Source organism: Sesamum indicum, linkage group LG1 (assembly GCF_000512975.1).
Source record: "Sesamum indicum cultivar Zhongzhi No. 13 linkage group LG1, S_indicum_v1.0, whole genome shotgun sequence".
Classification (NCBI taxonomy): domain Eukaryota; kingdom Viridiplantae; phylum Streptophyta; class Magnoliopsida; order Lamiales; family Pedaliaceae; genus Sesamum; species Sesamum indicum.
The window spans coordinates 17696377-17717454 of record NC_026145.1 but is presented as its reverse complement, the minus strand read 5'-3'; the positions used below and the strand labels follow the sequence as shown (position 1 = coordinate 17717454).

Sequence of the window (21078 nt, the reverse complement as noted above, 5' to 3'; positions counted from 1 at the left end):
AACAAAGCGCCTGAGGAAAACTAACTCGTTTGGAGGATGAGGAAGACCTGCAAAGAACAATGCAACAATTGCGTGCATGCATTCAAAGTCTTAATCAGATGAGGAAGACCTGCAAAGAACAATGCAACAATTGCGTGCATGCATTCAAAGTCTTAATCTATGTACCATGTTCAGGAAACTCACAACAGAAAGCACAAGAAAAGGCCCTTTTCCCAACCCTACCAGGAACAACTCGTACATAAATGGACTGATTTCTTGGAGTTGCCTCAACAAACATACATGTCCATAAAATAGCTTTCTTACATGGTCTGATAATGTTGTAAGCAGGGAAATTGTACATGATAATCCATTACCTGGCAAACAAACCTTCCATCCATGAACAACAGACATCGAATAGAAAGGATTTATATTTTTACAGAGCAACATTCTGATACAACAACAAAAATGGGCAACACTAGGCTGCATGCACCCCATCTTCTACAACTGAAACATTCTTATTCTATGATAAAAACATCGTTTGTTAGGAAAGCCACTTGCAGGGTTTATCTCAACATTAGTAGAAAGCCTACTCAAGGTCGTCGATCCAGTCGCCATATATCTTGCTAATTTTATCTGGGCCCTTCCATTTCTGAGTAGATCTCTGTCCCGTCTTCTGTATCACATTGGACAACCTCTGGGAGGGAACTCCAATATGATGATAACCATCAGAGTGAGGAACAGATGTGGCAGAAGCAACAATGATGTCGACCGAAGTTTTAGCAGGTGGTACCCCTTGTTTGGCATCAGGAGTAGAAGAATCTTTAACTTCTGAGTCCATTGGTCCTCCGCCATAACGGTGCAGTTCTGGTTTTCCGGGAAGATATTGAGCTTATCATAAACATAGAAACTCAACTCGTAGAATCCCATAAATCAAAAGAAAAGAAAAAAGATAAAAACAAACAAGCACGTGGCACAATTACATAAACTATTTTAGACGTAGAATTCTGTCAATGTATAGTAGCATATCAAGAATTTGTATAAACTATAAAGTAGAAGTGCAATAAGCTTTCTTACAACTTAATTAAAGCAAACGATTTTCAAAACAAGAAGCACGTAAGAGGAATAAGCTTCCCACCAAATCATATAAGTTGCACATTTTTGCTTTTGGGCACTTTTCTTTAATTTCTGCCTGTACCAATTTTTAAGAGCAAGCTACAAGAGGTACAATCTATATTCCTATCAGAACAAATATGTTCAACTTAAGCAACGAGTAAGCTTACAAAGATGGTCCAGACCATCTCAGAACTTGGAAGAGCTAATAAGCTATTAATATTCTTCTTATCCATGGCATATATGTATTAAGCCCCAAGCAAATCAGACAAAAAAGGGAAATCAGATACACTGAGCTACACGGGCCAAAAACTTATCACATAAGGAAAAGAACTACTATTGTGCAGCAAGGTTAAATCCAAAGATGGTATTTGCATTATATGGTCAAAATAAATGATAATGACCATAATAAATATATCTCATGTGTTCTGTTAAAGAATCCACTGGAAAGCATGTTCATCAGGTTATACAACCTAGCTACAGAAAATATTTTGTGGATTTTCTAACAAAATTGGCAGACATCATTACTGTGTTCAGCATCCTTCTTTGCTTTTGCCACAATTATCAAGTGTAGGAGAAAGCTGTCTGGATCTGGAGATTTTTACTTTGGTAGTCAAGATGGTTCTCAAAATGATTATAGAAGTGGAAGTAATATTTTCCCTCAGGCGAGTTCTTCAACAAAACCAACCACTGGGTGAGAAAACCTCATGCACTCTAATAAAAGCATAGGACTCACCCAAAAATAGGACATGAAATGCTTTCACTTTTTGACTGAAAATGGGTAAGAAAAATCTTATGCAGCTAAATGCATCAGAAATAACTTCAAAACCCAACTCGCACAATTGGATAGACATTATACCTGCAGCTCCATGAGCAAAATGACACTTGCTGCCAAAGGGACAATACCCAGTGAGCTCCCACTTGTTACAAATCCTTGTTTTCCAATTTGAAGGCTTCAAGGCTGATGAACTTCCATTGCTCCCATATCCGCCACCACTGCCAGGGCCCAAACTTATTGCTACACTTTCTCGGGCTTTTGACTGCTCGTCGTGAAGGAAAGTGCAATTCTCCCCATATGGGCAGCCTTCATCAGTATAGAACTTTTTGCAGTGGCGCCCTTTGTAAGACCTCTGTGTGTCGTCACTGACCCCCAAAATTGGTATCTGAAATTCCTCCCTCGGTTCAGACGATACTGCTCGTTCTTCCTCATGTGCAGCCACAATTTCTTGCCAATTAGGGGGTGGTTTTCTAAGCTCCTCAATGCTGTGTGCAAAATTACAGTTGGTGATATATGGACAAGTTCCGGCCCGGAATTTGCAACATAATTTGGTCTTGTAGAACATCTTTCCAATCGCCTTCGACCGATTAGAAGCCGCCAAATCCCCCGACTGGGAATTTCTAGATCTTTTATTAGGCGGCTCACTTCCCGATCGCGATTGGGATACCCTCCCATCATAATTTGAATTCGAATTGTTGTCAAAAGAAGCTTCCGCATTCCACATCCCATAGTCATCCTCGGTCGCCCAAACCGCCTGATCGGCATAACCAGCACCCCAGCTTTCATTCACAGCATTTCCAGAATTCCCAGAAAGAACTTGCACCACATTTCCACTAGAAAACCCATTTTCCCGACGATAGTCCATTTTCCAGTAAAAAGCCCCAGTAATCAAAATTATTCCCAAACAAAGAAAACCCTAGAAGGGGAATATTGAAGCCCAAAACCTAGTCCTCTATTGAAGAAAAGAAGAGTATATTTAATTATGGTGAAACCTCCAAGAAACCTCCAACCCTTTTATTCCCTTCAGAGGCACTTGTGGTGTATGGAAAAGCCAAAAGAAGGGCAAACCTTAGCTAAGAAGTACAATAAATGCGAATACTACAAATTCATACTATAACTTACTCCAGATAATCCAATCTTTCTCAGCTGTAAATTTCATACACAAGAACCAAACAAAATCACGAAGCTGCTTCCACATATTACCCTACATCAACATAATCAAACTACAGCTCAACCGCTGACTCCACCTCTGAGAAAAGAAGGCCATAAAAATCCAATTTTTGCCAAGCAACAAAGCAAACAACAAGAGGGCTACAGCACAGAACCAAGATAAGAAGCTGAGAAGTAAGATTACTCACCAAAATCCAAAGAGGGTTTTCAGATCTCAAAGTTTGAAGCTCCTACTTCCAAGAAAATGCTTGCTATATTTCAGACAGCAGATAATACAGCCTTTTCAAATTAATTCTACCAAAAAAAGGAAAAAAAAATAGTGATTATGGTAAAGACAGGTGCTTTATTTGATGAAACTTGCAGTCAGCTCAACTCTGATAGAGCGTTATCTTTAATGCTCATCCGTCATCGATAACACATATATATGTGTGTATGTATACTGAGAATACTTTGTATTCGTAGAGACTTTTGTATACACCCTTTTGGCTGCAAGGATAGTCCAGACGTCCAAGGAAAATTGTAAAATATTCTTTGCCCCCTTCAATTATACCTTTTATCACAAATTTTACATCTATCCGTCACAATTTTATAAAATTTACAATTTGCCTTTTATAATTAATTTTTATCAAAAAAATATTATATGTAGTACACGTGTAATATTTAAAAATTATGTGATTTTATAGTTTCCCACTATGCACAACATGAAATATTTTTCTAGTAGAAAAATCAACAAAAAATGATCACATACGACAAAGTACAAATTTATCAAATTTGAGATGGTAAGTTGAGATAAAAAAAAAAAATAATGACAAAAATATAAGAATGAGCATAGTTCAAACGACATAATGTAATTTACCCTTTTATTCCACCACCCTCCCTTTCATAATCTTTATACTTTTTATCCGACAAGTTACGATTAAGGTAGGTTGAACATTCGACTTAAATATTATCAAATAATGTGGTTCTTTTTTATTACTTGGCGAATTTTGATAATATCAAAGTGTTTCTTAAGTTGTTTAGGCCTCGTTTACTTTTTATTATTAGGTTGAATAAGCAGTTCAATATACATAAGTAAGGTGTTTTATTCTGTTGCATGGGTATACTTATTTTTTTTAAATTACATAAGAAAGATTAATAAATTTTACAGATCAGAAAATCTCATTGGTGGATTTTAAATACCTCCTCAAAAGAGTCCAACATAATTGTTGGTGAGTAAATAAGTTTCAGAATTGGGTAATAATGAAGCAGTAATTTCACTCAAGTCCCTTAAAAAACTTTGATTTACATGTTTTGCCTACTAACTTTATTAAGAATTCCAAAAGTACAAAAATTAATTTTATCAAACTCATCCCTTATGTGTTATTCAGAATACGTACATAATTTTGTATTAGTTTTTATCTTTGAGGTTTTAACTGTTTGGAATGTAGGGACTATGTATTTTAAATTGGGAAATAAGGCTAAATTGTCAAAATAAGGGGGAGAATTCGTAATTAATATTATCTCCGAGGACGAACTAGCAAATCACCACGCTCTATGCTCTCATATCCGTTGGAATTGAATTTGAACCGTTCCTGAGATGTTTGACGCTTTCCTGTGACGGATAAAAGGCAATAAATCCTACAGAGATCATCAACATCTGATTTCAATGACCTTTCATTATTAGTTGCTGATTAGCTGTAGATTCCCCTGAAATAACTGCAATTAAATTCATGGTTTTGTGTATATATACATCCTGCCTAGTATACCAGTGCAAATCCTAAATTTCTTCTCGTCTATTGCAGTTGAAGTTTCGTTTGTCTTTTTTGTTTTCTCAGTCGGAAAACGATTTCTTCGCCAGACTTCGAACAGGTGATTTTCCTTTAATGTTTCTTATTTTGATATACTATGTTACACTGGGATTTGTTGTTTCACTTTTGTGTGTTTGTTCGTACAATTTTTACGGAAGAGAAACTGAATTTCTTGATCTCTTTTATTTTGTTTTCTATTAGTTTTTTGGAGCCTGTATTTGTATCGGACTGCTCCTTTCTTGAAGGTTTCTTTTTTGTGTTTTGACACACAGCATTATTTGATCTGTGGGTTTAAAAACTGTGAACAGGTCTAATTTTTTATTTCCAAATATATACATGATTTAATCTCTATTCTTTTTGTGGACGATGAGTGGATTTCTTTCAAGGTTTATGTAACTTATTAAACGAGAAGTTGTTCATGTAAATTGACATTGGTTGTAGCAATCTGTGCTTGCGATCATAGGAGTGAATCATTGCAAGACTTGATGGAGCAGTCATAGCCTTCATCCTTCAAGTCATCTGATGCTTGCTAAGATTATTTGGGTGTCGGTTTTCATGAGTTTCCCACTTCGGTATGTGCTGACAAAATTTCAAGTACCTTGTAATCTTTTGTAGAGCATCTCGTTTGTGATTTTCTACCATGCATTTCATATCCATCTCCCCCAGTTTTCTTCACATTTCTCAATCTTCGTAGGTATCACTTAACATCACCAACTAATTCACAGGTTAGTTGTTTATGATGCAGGTATATGAGTTTATAACATAATAAAGACCAGCCTCTTTCTTCAAGCACGAGGAATTGTATTCAGCACAGGACATCTGTGAGTAAGCAAGTGATATATATTATAAGCTTATAAGCACTTACAAGCTAAATGTTGTAAAATCTCCATTTATGTTCTCCAACCTGTGGAATGTTATGCTATTTTTTAAATTGTGGTGAAAGTTTTCTGGTAGACCTAATTGCTTGTTTTGTGGTTGAGATTGGTGCATGTTATGTCTAGTGAAGGTGATTAATTTACAGTCAAAGTATTTGATGTACTTTTGATGCTTATGCAATTATATGTGATTTAAGTGAGAGTGAACTGGACGTTTGCTTCCCCTTCTTGCATCAAGCAATTCTGTTGGAGGTTCAAGAACTTACCGCTGTTCCCAAATGAGTAACATGTTAGATCATGGCGGATCTCTTGAGTAAAAGTTACAGTGTTGGGTAAAATTTAGATTAGTAAATAATAGAAGTCTGTGATTGCAGATCAAATAGTGTTGGTTAAGTGTTCCACACCAAAGAAATTACATGACAATTACTTTATATTATTTGTATAAGTTGCTTTGTTTACTCCGAAAGTGTCACAAACTGTAGTAGAAAGGTTGTATCGGTCTTGTTTGTGAAGATTGAGAATGTCTATAAGCATGGGAAAGGAAAGCAAGACTTTGAGTATTGCTTGGAACCATGTTTATTAGCATAGCTCTTGATCTCTTGTTGGAGAACATTGAGAATATCTATTAGCATGGGAGAAGAAAGCAAGAACCTTGAGTATTGCCTCAAACCATGTTCAATAGGTTTAATATCTATGACTTCATTTTACTATAACATGTTCCAAATCCATAAGTTAGTTATGTAACTTAACATGTAAAGGATCATAATGTTTACAAAGTTTTATTTCATTTATGAGCTTGATGCTAACTGCAACATAATCCAAGCATGATCTCCTTAGATTTTTAGTTTATAATATATCAAAATGAAACTTCAATATATATCAACATTTTCAAAGCCAAACCTGATTGGCCGGTTCATGGGGCTAAACAACGATATCAAGCAGCCAATATGTTAGAGTCTGGAGATGATTATCTTTTGAACTCATGGCCTCCAACCAAAACCTGAAAATAATAAAAAAAGCTGAGCTAATGGCGCCAGTTCTAAATTAGGCTCCTTATTTATTCTCGCCCAACTTGGATGGATGATGAATTGAGAGCGTACAGAAAATAAGGGGCTGGAATTAGCTTTGATCGCTTGAAGAACTGATGCTCCAGAGCACACATTAGCTCTCTCAATATGACATACTAAATGGAAGTAAGTGCTCTTGCACAGATAAGGGAATAAAGAAGAAAAGAGGGGAAAAGGGAAGGAAAAAGCACAATTCGTTGAACTGGAAGTTCAAAATTGGCATACAGAGAAACCATGAAACTTGCAGAGTTTTTCATTGAGATTTCTCTGTTTTCCTTCTTTTTACTTTTCTTTGGTCATTAGTTTATAGTTTCTATTGAGAGCGATCTAAATTATGTGCGCATGAAATGGAATACCACAGATAGTAAGTCGGTCTAGTGATGCAGTGAACCAATTAGGCGTGCTATTTGATTAGCGGTCCATTTTAACATAAATCAATGTCTTTGCCGAATAGAAAGTAGAGTTACTGCCAATTATTTTATAGTTTCTATTGAGAGTGATCTAAATAAAGTTATTAAAGAGTTGGTTCAGATATGTTATTTCGCGAGAGAGTTACAGGCTTAAATTATGAGCTCATGAATAGAACATCTAGAAAAAGTGGGTTGGACTAGGTAAGCAGTGAACCAATTAGATGTGCGATTTGATTAGCGGTCCATTTTAACATAAACCAATATCTCTGCTGATTAGAAAGGTATAATCATTTTTTACCTTGAGAGAGCTCTTAGTGCTTTAAGAGTTTAACTTGCTTAGCATTGTCTTTGTTAGTGCAATCTCACTTTCAAAAACCTCAAACAATCTTCACTTGTACGTAATCAATTTAACACTATTTGGAAACAACTCTTATGATCTAAAATGAAATGTTCTCGGTTGTATCTCTCTCTCTCTCTATATATATATATATCTATATGTGTGTGTATAAATAGGTTAAATAGTATTACACATAAGACATCAATAAGAGACACTAATACAATTACATCCCCTCTTTATAGGCTAACTTGGATTTGTTCCACATATCCTATATTTACTTCTGTGAAGAAGAAATCAAATAATAATGGGATTCTTATTTGTGGGAGTGGTATTACAAGAGTGTGGCTAGATTCGTGATTGATACACTGATTTTGAAGAAAAGATGGTTTTCTTCTGTTTTAATAGGAAGAAAGATCTTTGGGGCTTACTCAAAGTGGAACTAGAAATTTAAATAGGCCATATATGTTTATGTACATCTGGATCATGTCAAATTTATTAAATTTTAGAGTCAATATAGAAAACAAAAGTTTATTCCTTAGATATTGAAAATGAAATTTGTAGGACAAGATTTAAGTCAAGCATGACATTAAATATTTTTTGGAAAGATTTTCTATAGGAATCAGTCTAAATGTTTGGTTCTATGAGGGAAACAAAAACTAAAAGGCAAACAGGTTCAGTTATTAAAGAGAAAATTATAACTTCATCCCAAGTTCAATGCTCCTTTCTTTTTCTGGACGTTTAAACTAATACCCCATTTGTTAAAATGAATCTTTTTCTTGAAACCCGTCAGCTATTAAAGTAATGATGTCATCTACTCTTGATGGGCCATAATGTAATAAGATACAAAATTTTCACTTTTTCAGTTCGTATCTAGAATGCCGTTTAGCATCAAGCTAGATGGAGGAAGTACATGATATTAATTAAGATCTGAAAATGTGTAAAAAAAAAAAAAAAGAAGAAACAAAAAACTTACTATGAGGACATATCAATAGTTAATGGATGTTGGAAAATAATCCTACATCTATTGACTCTTTATTTGCATATAGATCTTGAAATGTAGGAAAGAGGTTAAGAAATGCTTCAAGTTTATCATGAGGAACCCTAGAGCATGTTACATTTGTGCCAAATATCTTTACACATTAATGTGAAAATGGGACATGTCTACATTACTAAACTCTCTTGAAGAAGATTATTAATAAATTGATATCTAGCGAACTTTACTCTTTGTCATTCGTTTTCTTCAAATAGATGGAGCAACTTTTATGAATAATAAAATTAAGCTATGTCATGTATGACTTCTTTGCCAAACACGTGGCTAGAAGGAATTGACTTCCAACTACTCTATTTTCTTTACTTTATCTAGATTTTAGCCGACTTTGGGAGGTTTTGCCTAAGAAATCCGTCTTGATCTATCTAGTTCGCTTGTGAAGGAGGACTCAAGTTCTTGAATATTTGGAATCAATTGATGCTTCATGTCACATTGACTAAATTTTTACTTGGCTTTCAAATTTGTTGTGAATAGTAGCATGAGTATTAATATCATGTAAACATATCAACTCTTGAATCTTTTTAGTTAATTCTTTTTCCTGTCTCTAACATGTCAAGAAGCTTGAAGGTAGTTACATGAGCTGTAGTAGTTTCTTTCTCAGTTTCACTAATCTGTTTTTCAAGTTAATTAGGAGTTATTATCATATTTTGCTTGCTTTCCTAATTCACATCTTGTTATTGGGATTTCTTCTTCTTGTTGGTGGAAATGTTGCAGGTGGAAATTACTACAGAACAGTTCATGCACCAAAATGAAACCCCATAGTAAAGGAGCTAATGCCAGAATTGGAGGAAACAGTAAAAGATGTTTCTCTTAAATCCAATTTCATTTGGAAGTTTTAATAGAAGAAATCAAGCCGTTGGAACATTGAATAAGACCCCTTTCATCCTACCACCCGTAACACAATGCACTTCGTAAAAGGTCTTAAAAGTAAATCTTTCTAGAGCACTTATTCTGGAGATTCAACAGTTTGGTGAAGATCTTCTCTTGATTAAATTAAAGGCACTGCTAGAAAGTGATTGCTACTAGGAACTTTATAAAGATATGGGAGCACTTGAAAGTGGATAGAGAAGCAATAGAAAGAGTTTCTCCTACAATTTAAATTTGCAAAAAGATTAAAAAGGAGTGAAGGAATGTGATTCTGACACTATACAGAACCAATGTTGTATCAGGATTTTCTTCCTGGCCTTGTTTGACTCTTGCAGGTGCTTGTTGTCTCTCTTGTTTTCCATCTATTCTTCGTGAGAGAGAAGGTGTTTTGAGGTAACATAGATAAACAATTGTGGTTTTAGTGAATAATAACATTTACTTTCCCTTTTATTACAAATGAAATTGTATTACAACAACTGGAGTGGCTTTTACTCTTTGGTAACTTTATATCTGTTGTTATCCCATTATTTTTCTCTGTGTGGGAACTGAAGTCAGGTATTCAACATATGTTGTGCATAAGACATGGTGAAACGACTTTTCATAGTTCTAGGGTATTAGATTTCCTGATAATTGATGGCAAACGCAATAGTTAAGTCTGGGTTGCGAATTTACACATAATGAGAGGGGTGATGAATGGGAGTTGAGAAGGTCAAATGTTCAAGTTGTTTGGGTGATGTATCTTCTGGTTTGGAATATATAGGTAAATAAGAAAGTTTGATATGAGTGCTTCCATTTTCTTCTCAATGCTTAAAAATAGGTTTCATCTTTTGTGATTGCAGGTGCTGTACACAATTTAGTCCTATGCTCTCTAATTTGCAATGACCTGAACTAGTTTAAAGGTTTCAATTGAAAAATATTAGATAGGTAATTATCTAAGGAAATTACAGACATTTGGTTAAGATTATTCTGTGGTAGACTTGGATGATATCCTCATGTTTTCTAAGGCCAATGAATGGATTTCCTTGTTTGATTGGAATGACAATGCCAGCTTCAATTCAGAGTCCCTTTCTATTCTCCAACTTCATCATTGTTAGATAGAACTCATTAAATAGTAGACATAACTATTTTGTTGTGAGTTGACCAATGAAAGTATCAAATCAGTGTACATATCATCTTTTTGGATAGCTATAGTGGTTCACTCTTCTCATTATATCAATATTATTATTCTTTGCCAGGTTAACCAAACCATCTTGACTTCGTCAAATGTATCACCTCTCTGTATGTATGTTTTGTCACCTTTATGGGCTTGACTGTTACATCAAAGGTTGCCTATAATGTGCTTTTATCATGGCTCGACCAAGGATTAGGTATCAGTTATGAGAGCACAGGTAGATTTAGGAAAAGAGAAATTGAGTTTTTTGTAATGTCCATTGTTGTGCAGTTGTATACAATGAAGATGAGGCTCAAACTGATGTTTTCCTGTCTCCCCTTGAAGCAGTCCATTTAGTTCACAAGTTGAGAAACAGATGAAGGACTTTAAAGGCAGAATCAGTGAAGGATTGTTTTAAAACCTGGATAAGGGAAATAAGAAAGTGCAATCCTTAAAGATGGGAAGCGACAACATCAATGTCTTTGGAGAACCAACAAGTTAATGAAGTAAATAACTGTGATGGTTTGAAAGCATTGTTTGTTCTAGAAACGAGGAAACATGTCGTAAACGATAAAATTGCAGTTGTGGAGAGGGTTTATCATACCTGGCAATTCAAATGATATAATGACAAATCTATATATTGCAAATGGAGGCAATATATCAACCAGAGATTCGAGACCTGGAGCTGTTGCTCTATGCATATGTGGCTTGAGTGTTTCAGTGCCTTGTTGGTTAATGATATTTGGTACTTGCTTATTGTTTAATTTTGAGGACCTTAATTTGTTTAGCTAATATCTACTTTTTGTTATTCCTTTCAAATTGCTTGGGAATAATTAAGTATTGTGTCCAAACATGTTGGATTTTCCTATATGCTACAGAAATTGCCGCAAAATCCTTAAATTAGGTAAACTGGGCTTTTTACAAAGCCACACGTATATTTTACAAGAAAAATGTATTGTTCAATCGGACTAGTATTGGTGTGAGGAGATTAGCTAGAAGCCACTCTAAGTACAAAACTAGCATAGCTTCATTATGTAGTGAGCTATTCATTTTTCACATGACCTGTTTATTTAGGAGTGTCTTATCTCAATGTATATGCCTGCCTGGTTAACCCTCCTAATAAGTTCTTTCTCTGTATTTTCAGCCAGCAACTCATGGGATACTTGTCATTCACCTTGTGCATTCATAGGGGATATTGAACTTTTCACTGATATACATTGTTTGGAGGTAGGGAATAGTGTTACATGTGTATACTATGGTCTAGAAATGACTTTGGCCAATAATGACAGCAGCTGGTGTTTGTGTGAGCTACATTGAAACTTGAGGCAGTTACTTTATCTCTGCTTTGATATTTTGGAGATATTGCTGTATAATATTTTTGTAATATTTGTAAAGCATAAATTCTTAAGTCATTAAAGAGAATATTATCTATACTAGCAATTGCTATCCATATGTTTCTTTTAAAAGAATTTCATGCAGCTGCTAGGATAGGTAATATTGCCATCCCAAGCAACTGCACTGTAGACAGTAAAATTCAAGTGTATGATTTCCATATCATAAACTTAATAGAAATATTGGAGAACTGTCCTTGTATAAAAGAGTGAAGAATGATTTAAAAGATAAACAGTTGGATGAATTTGATGATATTACATTGATAAATATAGCCCTCCATCCCAAAAAAATTCTGTCTATGAAGGACTTCTATCTGCCATACTAGAACAAATAACTGGACTTAAAACTTTTGTTGCTTTAGAGAACCTACTCCTGATTTTTCATGGTTTTATCTACAAAAAGTACATCCTCAATCCAAGCAACAATATTAAATGCTAAACTTTCCAATACTCTGGAATAGCTCTCCAGCACTGCCTGTCCTACATCCTGCAAAGAATAATGAAGAGTGAATTAACATGTGGTGAACATTTGATTCATTATGACTAAATCCTGCATATGTACTTCTATTTGCTTGTAACTTAGATGGAGAACTTGCCTTATTGTATTGGATTTTGCTTGTATCCAATGTAGTTTGTGAAAGTTCAGGATATCTTTGCTTCAGGCAGAACAACAAAGTTTCTGCTCTTTCTGCTAAGACATGATTCTTGTCAGTCCTGTCAACATCAGACATGAGATCTTTAACCATGTCCCATGAGGATTTTGAGTGAGTCATGCACATTTTTCGGCGCCATGTGTACATTGAGGCTTCAACCTTGTCAGCGAGCTCAAGGGCTTCATGCTCTGAGCTTATGTTGAGAGAGTCAAGAAGATAATCAGGTGAAAATTTTTCTGCATTATACATGTAGCGGTAGATTGTCTCTCCCACACTTGCTTTTCCACTCTGTTGTCACAAGAAATGAAAACAGATTCTTACACCAGGGAACCAGAAATAAATTACAAGTTACTCATTTCTTTTCCTATTTTACTTGAGTATTACACATTTTCATTTTTATTACTATTGTTTGTAAAGGACTGATGAGGAAGCAGCTAAACCACTACTACCTTAGGAAGGGAAGCCATATATGATTCTGGGATCTGCATTTCAGCAAGAATGGCACTATTTATGGCCATCGCAGCCTTGTGAATTTGGTAAGCACAGTCGCGCTTTTGCTGCAAATGTTTCTTAGATTTCTCAGAGAGGCCATCTGGGGAGACACAAGGAACCGGCAACCACCATTTTTCCTCTTTGCGCTGAGGCTGTGGCTGAACGACAATCCTTCTGAATGACCCCGAACGAGTCGAATTCCCCGACATGCTCCCTTGTTCTGCATACCAAAACTCAGTCACCTGAAAGCTGTCCAGGATATCCTGTTGCCATAAAATCCAGTCATCATCTTGATGTTCACCTCTGGCAAAAAGAAAGAGAAAGATTTATGATAGGCTTTGGAGTAAATACCAGGAGCATGGCATCAAGTTTTCTCAAGGCAGGAAGGTTTATGTAAATATCTGATCTCGGTCTACTTGTCATCACCTGCAAGTGGGTTTCGCTAAACCTTGTTAAAATCATGAAAAAATGGCAAAAAACAGTCAAATCTTAGAAACCAAAACTTGGAAAAGTCTTCACCTCTAAAGTAGTCCCATCTTTTAAAGTCTGCAGTGTGGGACTGAATTCCACTATATAATCACATACAGATAGAAGGCAGTTCATTTCTCTTTTCCACATCAATTTCTTTTCAGGATGCAGGGGCTCCAATCTCTGGTGTTGACCAAATACAGAAGCTGCATTGCATAAAAAAACAATGAAATCAAGAATTCAAGGAAGCAAAAAATCTTGAAAAATGCAAAAAGAAGAGGTGTTGGAGATTTTAAATAATACCATAGAGGTTTGTTATGGCATTTGAGATTGTAACAGCAGTGCAGACTCCTTTCCCACTGCCAGACATGTCCTCCCCCAACAACAGCTTTGAAAATCTCTCCTTCATCAATTCCAGTTCTGTAATATTTTTTCAACACTTCACAGTTCAGCATTATTGTACAATTACATTTGCTATTTAGTTAAAACACACAGGAAAACTACATCTGGACTTGAATTCGAAAACACAGTAAATTGTTTACACTAGTACACGAATTCTTGAGACAGAAGAAAAGAGGCTGATGCAAGAAACCAAAGTAAAATTTTAGTTGAATACAAGCAAATAACTACAAAGAAACCTCACCTAAATCCATTACTTCTTCATCCATTCCATGCTTGTGCTGCCTCATGCCTAATCTTGAAAGGGCTGCACGAGCTGGCGACTTGAGGCCCCGCCAACTTGGAGAGGCTATCTCAGAAAAGCTATCTGTGTGCTCTGAGAAAGCTGAGGCCTCAGAATTAGTCCTACAGTAGGCAAAAGAGTCGGCACTCAGAATTGAACAGCTCGTCGTGTCTGTGAGTGATTGATCAGTTTGATCCACAGAAGAAGGAGAAGGCTGATATCCCAGTTCATAATTCTCATCAGAAGTTGATGTGCTACTGTCCATTTCCGAATTCTGATCCTTACAATGCTGCTTCTGGGCTAATGTTGTGTTTTTCTCAAAATTCCTGCAGGCCAAATTTGAACAAGACTTGTCAAGAATTCAATTATTATACACAGATTCAAGAATCTGGAACAAATTCTCAGACAGGAAAAAGGTTGCAGACTGAATATTTGAATGCAAAACTACCCGGGAACTAGTTCAAACTGGGGAGTATAAGAGAGGTAAGAAAAAAAAGAACAAAAGCAAATGGTGATGTGTTCTTTTTTTTTTCAAGAAAAAGATGCAAATGTCATTGTTTCATATCAGAAATTTAAATAATTCTGCGGTAGACATGCAGCAAAGTTTCTTGGAAAAGGCAAAGCAAAAAATTGCTGGGGATGAACAAAACTGAAATATTTTGAAAAACAACTAAAGCCGAAAACGGCAGTTAGAAAAGAAAGCAACGGTATGGTTTCTTTACATACCTTTTAATGTTGTCAAGAGTTTGAATTTGAACAGTGGAAACTGAAGGCTACCGTTTGGAACATCTCTTTTCCCATCTCCATCTCCTGCAAACTTTTCCTCCGAAAAGAACAATTCTTTTACCCCTTTCAGAATCTTGAATTAGAAGCCACTGATCAAGAAATTTGGGAATTGCTTGAACCCTTTTGGTGTTTGTGGTGCTGATTTATTTTTTGAATTCTGTAGGAAAGACAAGCATGCAAGAACTTGTATAGGAAGTGGGCTTGGCTGAAAAAGTACTATATTAGTTGGAAATGAGAGAATAATGAAGGTAGTTATAATAATTAGTGTAGTATAATCCAATAATCTCTTGATATATGAATGGGGTGGGGGGTTGTTAGGGATGCTTCCATGAACTCAAGTCTCAAGGGCTGCTAATTATGATGTGATTAAAAAATTTGATTGGGCGATGGAGATAATATATAAAAAGTTTGAACATGTTTGTCCAGTAATTATGAAGTAATAATTTTATTTGGTGGGTGTACATTTAAGTAATATTATGCTTTGATGGATGAAAAAAAAATGGTTGAGAAATGTAGTCTTAAGTAGTAGGCCCAAGATTAGGCTCACTAATAATACATTCAAGAATTTTACGCAAATTTAATATGGTAAAATTCACTTATTATCATTCAAAATTTTATATCAAATAGCTCAAATTCGATCTATTTTGTCCAATCAATTTTTCCTCTTCAAGAGAGTCATTTACATCGTCTAATGCATTACAATTTTTGCCAAAACACATTCATTAGATATTACTAAGCTAAAATACATGAAATGTAAGAGACATGTGAACATCATACAAACAAATAAAAGATCGATTAGCATGAAACTTAGTCTAAAAAAATGGAAACGTTGTGGATAGAGAAAATAATTTATTTTATTAGGGGGCGAATTTTCACCAAATTTAGGTCCAATTGTTAGACGTGCACACCATTACACGACTCTTTTTTGGATTCACATACATGGCCAAAGAACGTGCAATTGAGTGGCATGTGTTAAACAAGGGTGTCTGTCTCATTCATAATTGAGACAGTCAAATAATTATGTGGATATGAATAAATACATGAACATGAATCTTGATTTTTGAGTTGGGTTGACTAAAATGAAAGGAAAAGGAAAAACAACAAGTGGAAAGTCATTAAATTGCATTAAAAATCATTTAATATCTTGCTGCAAAATAGCAAAAAGAAGTTCCCAAGAAACTGAAGAAAGGACATATTTATCTCACCTACCCAATTGTAGCGACATCTCCTAAAGGGAAATGTCCTAAATGACTCAGTCGAATGTAGGGCATGAACTTATTAGCAAAAATTAATGCATAAATTTTGTCTGGTTACATCCATGTATACATTTCACCAACTATTTCATGCAGCTCTTATTTGCTGCTCTGCTAATAGCACAGTACACCAGCACACTGCTTAATACAGATTTCATGTGAGAGTAAAAGGCGCACCAAAAATTGCCACCATAAGCAGCAATCTTGATGTGTGGATCTCCACTACGACCTGTCCAAAACCTGTTGTGAGACATTTTTGCACTGTCCAAATGGAATGATCGAACATCGAAAATTCTTGTTGAACATCATCGATTTAAAAGAATACAAGTTTTGGTAATAAAACCTCCTCCCTAATCATGAATGCATATTGCGTTTCTAGTGAACAACTTCCTAATTCTCTTTGTGCTTATTTGAAAAGAGATGCCCCCACCACGGCATCTCCCAGAGACGCACAACCATCTTGCATAAGGATTCATCTATATCTCGTTCCTCCTGAATGCATTGTTTTCTATTCATTTGCAGAACAGTCTGTGAAATTAACAATAAATGGAGTTACAGAAAGGAAGGACCATCCAGCATGTCATAGACGAATGCAAACACAACAAGAATTAGCTTACATTCGGGATGAACTTCAATCCTACTGTTATCTGTCCTTTGTAAGTGTCATCTTCGAGCACCACGTTGAACGGGGCTGGATTCAGTTCTACCAAGCCTTTGTAATTACTCTCCACAATTATTCCTTTCAGGAAAATTCTTGAAAGCAAAGATGGTATTATAAACTCACAAGATTATGAAACAACAAAAGGGACACAAGAGAAGCATATGTAACAGTGAAACTCTTACATGGTTTCACCCACAAATTCGCCATCAGTGAAGTACTCCTCGTTTACGATTCTAAGTTTAAGGTGGCTAAGATTTTCTAATTCGGATGGTGGCAGTTCAAATGTAAATTTCTCATTCCAGTATATTTTATCAGGGTTCCCTGCACGAGCAAAATATCGCTAATAAAACTTTAGAGTAAAAATAGTTGGAGAATCTTAGAAGTTTAATGTTTTTCAAAGGAAACCTGATGAAGTCTTGCTTCTGCATACTTGAGTGCCACATAGAACAATAACATGATAAGTTGGTGTCCCTGTCAATATAGCATATAATATTTAGCAATATGAACAATTTTTATCACTATATATACTTCATATTCAAGAAAGAAAGTAATCCAAAACTGTTGTTGAAATGGTCCTACCAACAATGTTCCTGTGATCGATGCCTTCAGCACTAACAAGAAGTACTTCAAGGACTGCACCTTTCATCTTATCAGTTTTCACTCTTAAGAGGAATGCTAGTTTTCCTTATTATTTGCATTGGTCATAGAGGGACATACTTGCCTAAAAGGTTTATTCAATAACTGTAAAAAAGGGGAGTTAAGAGAAGCTATTAATTCATTGCATGTTTTGTTAATCTATTAATTTTGAGCAATAAATGTTACACTATAAACTTTAATTAAATGCACTTACTTAAATATGGTATGTTATGTTTCTTAAATATTTGCATTCAGGATCTTGAAAAATTTCTATTACTTCTTGTGTTTGAGATCTCAACATTATGGAACAGTTGTACTTTTTGTCTGGTAACTTATCATGTTTTATGTCTTGATATTCACATAGCAATTTTAGGATACAACTTCCAATCTCGGTATATACTCAGTTTCACCCTGAAATTTTTTAAAACTAGTTTAAGTTTTCGCAACAGGACACATCATTAAGGAAGTTAATAGGCCTTCGGAAACCTAATAAACATTTCAATCATTGTTAAAATAATAATATTAAGGGAGAAACTGTTAATAAGAATTATAAAAGGTAAACAAGGCAAGTGATATAATTGCTATTGCTGAAGAACTGGTAACAAAATAAGATTCATTCAAAAGTATACAACCACCTGGAATCTAGAAGAGGAACATGAAGATGACTCGTCCTCATCGCATCCTCAAAATGCCTAACAATACAGTAGGTTGGAATGGTAGCAACCTACAGAAGAGAATTTCCTAGCAAATGTAAGAGCAGTACTGCAGTCATTGAGCTCTAACCTGATACAACTATGAAACTCCAAAGGCTCCACTCTTGAGCTTTTGATGCCTTAAGAACCCCATACCTTTGTTTGAGCCTTTTTGAGATTTTCTGCTAACCATTAGCATGAATAAACTAAAGCATCTTCTTCAATCAGTTACAGCTACTAATCATATTTAGCACTTTGGAATAGAGATTGGTGCTTTTGTCAGCATCAACTTAAATAAACATCTGTTCTGCTTTTGATTTATAAGTGCACCCATGCAGTCTCTACTTTTTTCTGCTGTTGTGTGCTGCTGTACAATGTATTCATACCTAAGCCTCTCAAGGGACCCATTATGAAGCCATGTGTCCTAATTCTGTGGAATTACCAGAGGCAGAAAGAATCTCACCATCTCAAATTACATGGCAGTCCCACTACAAAAGGAGTACCTTATGTGTCTTTCTCTGCACCGTAGCAAGGGAACAACTGATCAAGTTTTATTCTGTTCAACAGATTTACTGGTTTGAGTTGGTTTCCTCAAAGATAATGTTGCTTTGCATTTGCTACAGTAATTTCTATATCCATAAATAAATCTTCTACGACCCTGAATCAGATACCTTGGATCAAGACTTCAATAAACTACCCTTCGTAATTTAGCTCAGATTGTGCTATAAGCCATAACTTTCTTCAGTGGTTTAGTGTCAATCATATTTCTCAACTTCTCAACTTCTTCCCATCTACCCTGGTCAGCATACAAGTTGGAGAGAACCACATAGTAGCTGGTATTTTCTGGATCCAAACTGATGAGCTTCTTGGCAACAATTTCCAGAATTTCAGTAGGTCCATGAATGTTTCGGCATCCAGCAAGAAGAGCTCCCCATATCCGCCTATCAGGTTCAATGGGCATATTGTTCACAAATTCAAGAGCTTCTTCAATGTTTCCTTGACGGCTAAGCATATCCACCATGCAAGCATAGTGTGCAAGTTTTGGCTTAACACCATACATGGATTCCATTGCATGAAACCAATTCCAACCTTCGTACTCCAGCCCACAGTGGCTACAAGCAGAGAGAAGTGATATGAAGACAACATCATTAGGCTCTATCCCATACGACAACATATTTGAAAAACAATGAAGAGCCTCCTCTCCACAGCCATTAATCCCATACCCATTTATCATTGAACTCCAACATATCAAATCTTTGCTGGGGTTTTCATCAAAAACAGCCTTTCCCTCACTTGTTCTTCCAAGTTTGCAGTACATATCAATCAGTGCAGATGTCAAAAATGCATTGGTCGAATGTCCATCTTTTGTTATCTGCGCATGTATGCTTTCGCCGATCTCTTTAGCATCCAATGAAGTACAGGCCATCAGTAAACTTACAAAAGTGAACTCATTAGGTTTCTGGTCAGCCAATTGCATCTCTCTTAATATATCAAAGGCATTCTTAGGTTGCGTACTTTGAGCATAAACTGCAATCATCGAGCTCCAAGCAATAAAATCTTTATATTTAAGCTGATCAAATATATTCCTAGCCGAATCAATGTCGCCAAATTTAACATACACTTGAAGAAGTTCAGTCATCACAGAAATAAATGCTGTAAATCCCATTTTGAATACAAGGCTATGAAGTCCCTCCCTTATATGATTCTCATCCAATTGAGAATATGCTCCAAGAACATCTTGGATTATACATTCATCTACTCCTTTGACACTGCAGGCTAGCAATTCAAGAAAGAGCAGCAACGCTTTTTCTGGGATTTCATTTTCAACAGAACCATGTATCATGATCCTCCAAGAAATGATATCTTTGTTCTCCATGTGTCTGAAAACTTGAAGTGCTGACTCTAAGTTCCTGCATTTGGAATACATATCCATAAGTGAATTCTGACAACTTGTATGGCAATAAAGTGGCCTTTTGATAGAGTAACCATGAATTTCTCTCCCAAGCTTCAATGCAGCAAGATCAGCACAAGCAGGCAGTATACTTGAAATTGTCACATGATTAGGTTGTATGTCAAAAAGCATCATCTCCTTTACTAACTTAAATGCTTCCAAATACTCCTCATTGCTCACACATGCCAAAACCATCGCACTGCACAAGACAACATCTTTATTAGGTGTCCGATTGAATAATTTCCATGCACTCCCCATATCCCAGTTAGAGTAAACACCAATCAGCGCTGTTACAATTGATACCTGTGAATCGATTAAACCCATTTTTATGGAGTACCCATGGATTCCACACACCAAATTTTTCGAACCAAGTAAACCAACAGCTCTTATCACACTTAAGACCGTCACGAAGTTTGGCCTTTGTTCATTGACGAGCATTGCTTTGAATAAACCCATGGCCTCCTGAGGCCGGTATTCCCTGACTAAACTCGAAATTTTCGATGTCCATGATTTAGGAAGATCATTCTGGTTAAAATATTCAAAAGGGTCCACCAAATTCAATCGTTTCCGACATAAAGAAATATTGGCTTTGCAGTTTGGCGATGTCTGAGAAGCTTGGCGTCTCTTGGTGACTTTATCGAACAGTTTGTGCGCACTTCGACAGCGAACCACATTAGACATTCGAGCATAAATAACTCAACGAAGCTCCGCTATACTGATTAACTATACCATCGGCTCCTCCGCGAGATGACCGCTCAATCAGTAGGCAGAGAGCGAGGAGAGGTGTTGTTCTTGGCGCCACTCTGCCAGTTTGAAGAACCCTGCGGCAGGTGAA

The 21078-nt window shown here is 35.9% G+C and overlaps 4 protein-coding genes and 1 long non-coding RNA gene across 11 annotated transcripts; 1 reads left to right on the top strand and 4 right to left on the bottom strand.

Moving 5' to 3' along the window:
• LOC105172545 (zinc finger CCCH domain-containing protein 12) lies at nucleotides 269–3519 on the bottom strand. Of its 3 annotated transcripts, none has more exons than XM_011094038.2 (3): nucleotides 3226–3519; nucleotides 1949–3116; nucleotides 269–867 (listed from the first exon to the last, which is right to left on the bottom strand). In XM_011094038.2, exons 2-3 carry the CDS (start codon nucleotides 2730–2732, stop codon nucleotides 566–568), a joined length of 1086 nt encoding a protein of 361 aa, XP_011092340.1. In that variant the 5' UTR covers nucleotides 2733–3116; nucleotides 3226–3519; the 3' UTR covers nucleotides 269–565. The 3 variants fall into 3 exon arrangements, with proteins under 3 accessions (XP_011092340.1, XP_011092348.1, XP_011092357.1); XM_011094046.2 differs by having other exon boundaries at nucleotides 1949–3071; XM_011094055.2 differs by having other exon boundaries at nucleotides 269–843; nucleotides 1949–3513.
• On the top strand, nucleotides 4694–11987 carry LOC105172539. The gene is made up of 5 exons (XR_848664.2): nucleotides 4694–4885; nucleotides 5266–5396; nucleotides 5570–5645; nucleotides 9276–9821; nucleotides 11723–11987. It is a non-coding gene; the product is annotated as an uncharacterized LOC105172539 (long non-coding RNA).
• On the bottom strand, nucleotides 12153–15366 carry LOC105172527 (rop guanine nucleotide exchange factor 3). Of its 2 annotated transcripts, none has more exons than XM_020691727.1 (8): nucleotides 14991–15366; nucleotides 14226–14590; nucleotides 13886–14002; nucleotides 13634–13788; nucleotides 13466–13540; nucleotides 13069–13377; nucleotides 12566–12910; nucleotides 12153–12456 (listed from the first exon to the last, which is right to left on the bottom strand). In XM_020691727.1, the coding sequence occupies exons 2-8, from the start codon at nucleotides 14527–14529 to the stop codon at nucleotides 12337–12339; spliced, it is 1425 nt and encodes a 474-aa protein (XP_020547386.1). In that variant the 5' UTR covers nucleotides 14530–14590; nucleotides 14991–15366; the 3' UTR covers nucleotides 12153–12336. The 2 variants fall into 2 exon arrangements, with proteins under 2 accessions (XP_020547386.1, XP_011092304.1); XM_011094002.2 differs by having other exon boundaries at nucleotides 13072–13377; nucleotides 14991–15362.
• Nucleotides 16283–21078, bottom strand: LOC105172501 (pentatricopeptide repeat-containing protein DOT4, chloroplastic). 4 transcript variants are annotated; one of them, XM_011093974.2, is made up of 5 exons: nucleotides 18384–21078; nucleotides 18236–18292; nucleotides 17370–17435; nucleotides 16921–17285; nucleotides 16283–16532 (listed from the first exon to the last, which is right to left on the bottom strand). In XM_011093974.2, the coding sequence occupies exon 1, from the start codon at nucleotides 20922–20924 to the stop codon at nucleotides 19005–19007; it is 1920 nt and encodes a 639-aa protein (XP_011092276.1). In that variant the 5' UTR covers nucleotides 20925–21078; the 3' UTR covers nucleotides 16283–16532; nucleotides 16921–17285; nucleotides 17370–17435; nucleotides 18236–18292; nucleotides 18384–19004. The 4 variants fall into 4 exon arrangements, with proteins under 4 accessions (XP_011092276.1, XP_011092267.1, XP_011092285.1 ...); XM_011093965.2 differs by having other exon boundaries at nucleotides 18236–18324; nucleotides 18449–21078; XM_011093983.2 differs by having other exon boundaries at nucleotides 18236–20442; nucleotides 20547–20659.
• On the bottom strand, nucleotides 16694–17610 carry LOC110011253 (elicitor-responsive protein 3). The gene is made up of 5 exons (XM_020694993.1): nucleotides 17544–17610; nucleotides 17370–17435; nucleotides 17147–17285; nucleotides 16921–17056; nucleotides 16694–16831 (listed from the first exon to the last, which is right to left on the bottom strand). Exons 1-5 carry the CDS (start codon nucleotides 17608–17610, stop codon nucleotides 16694–16696), a joined length of 546 nt encoding a protein of 181 aa, XP_020550652.1.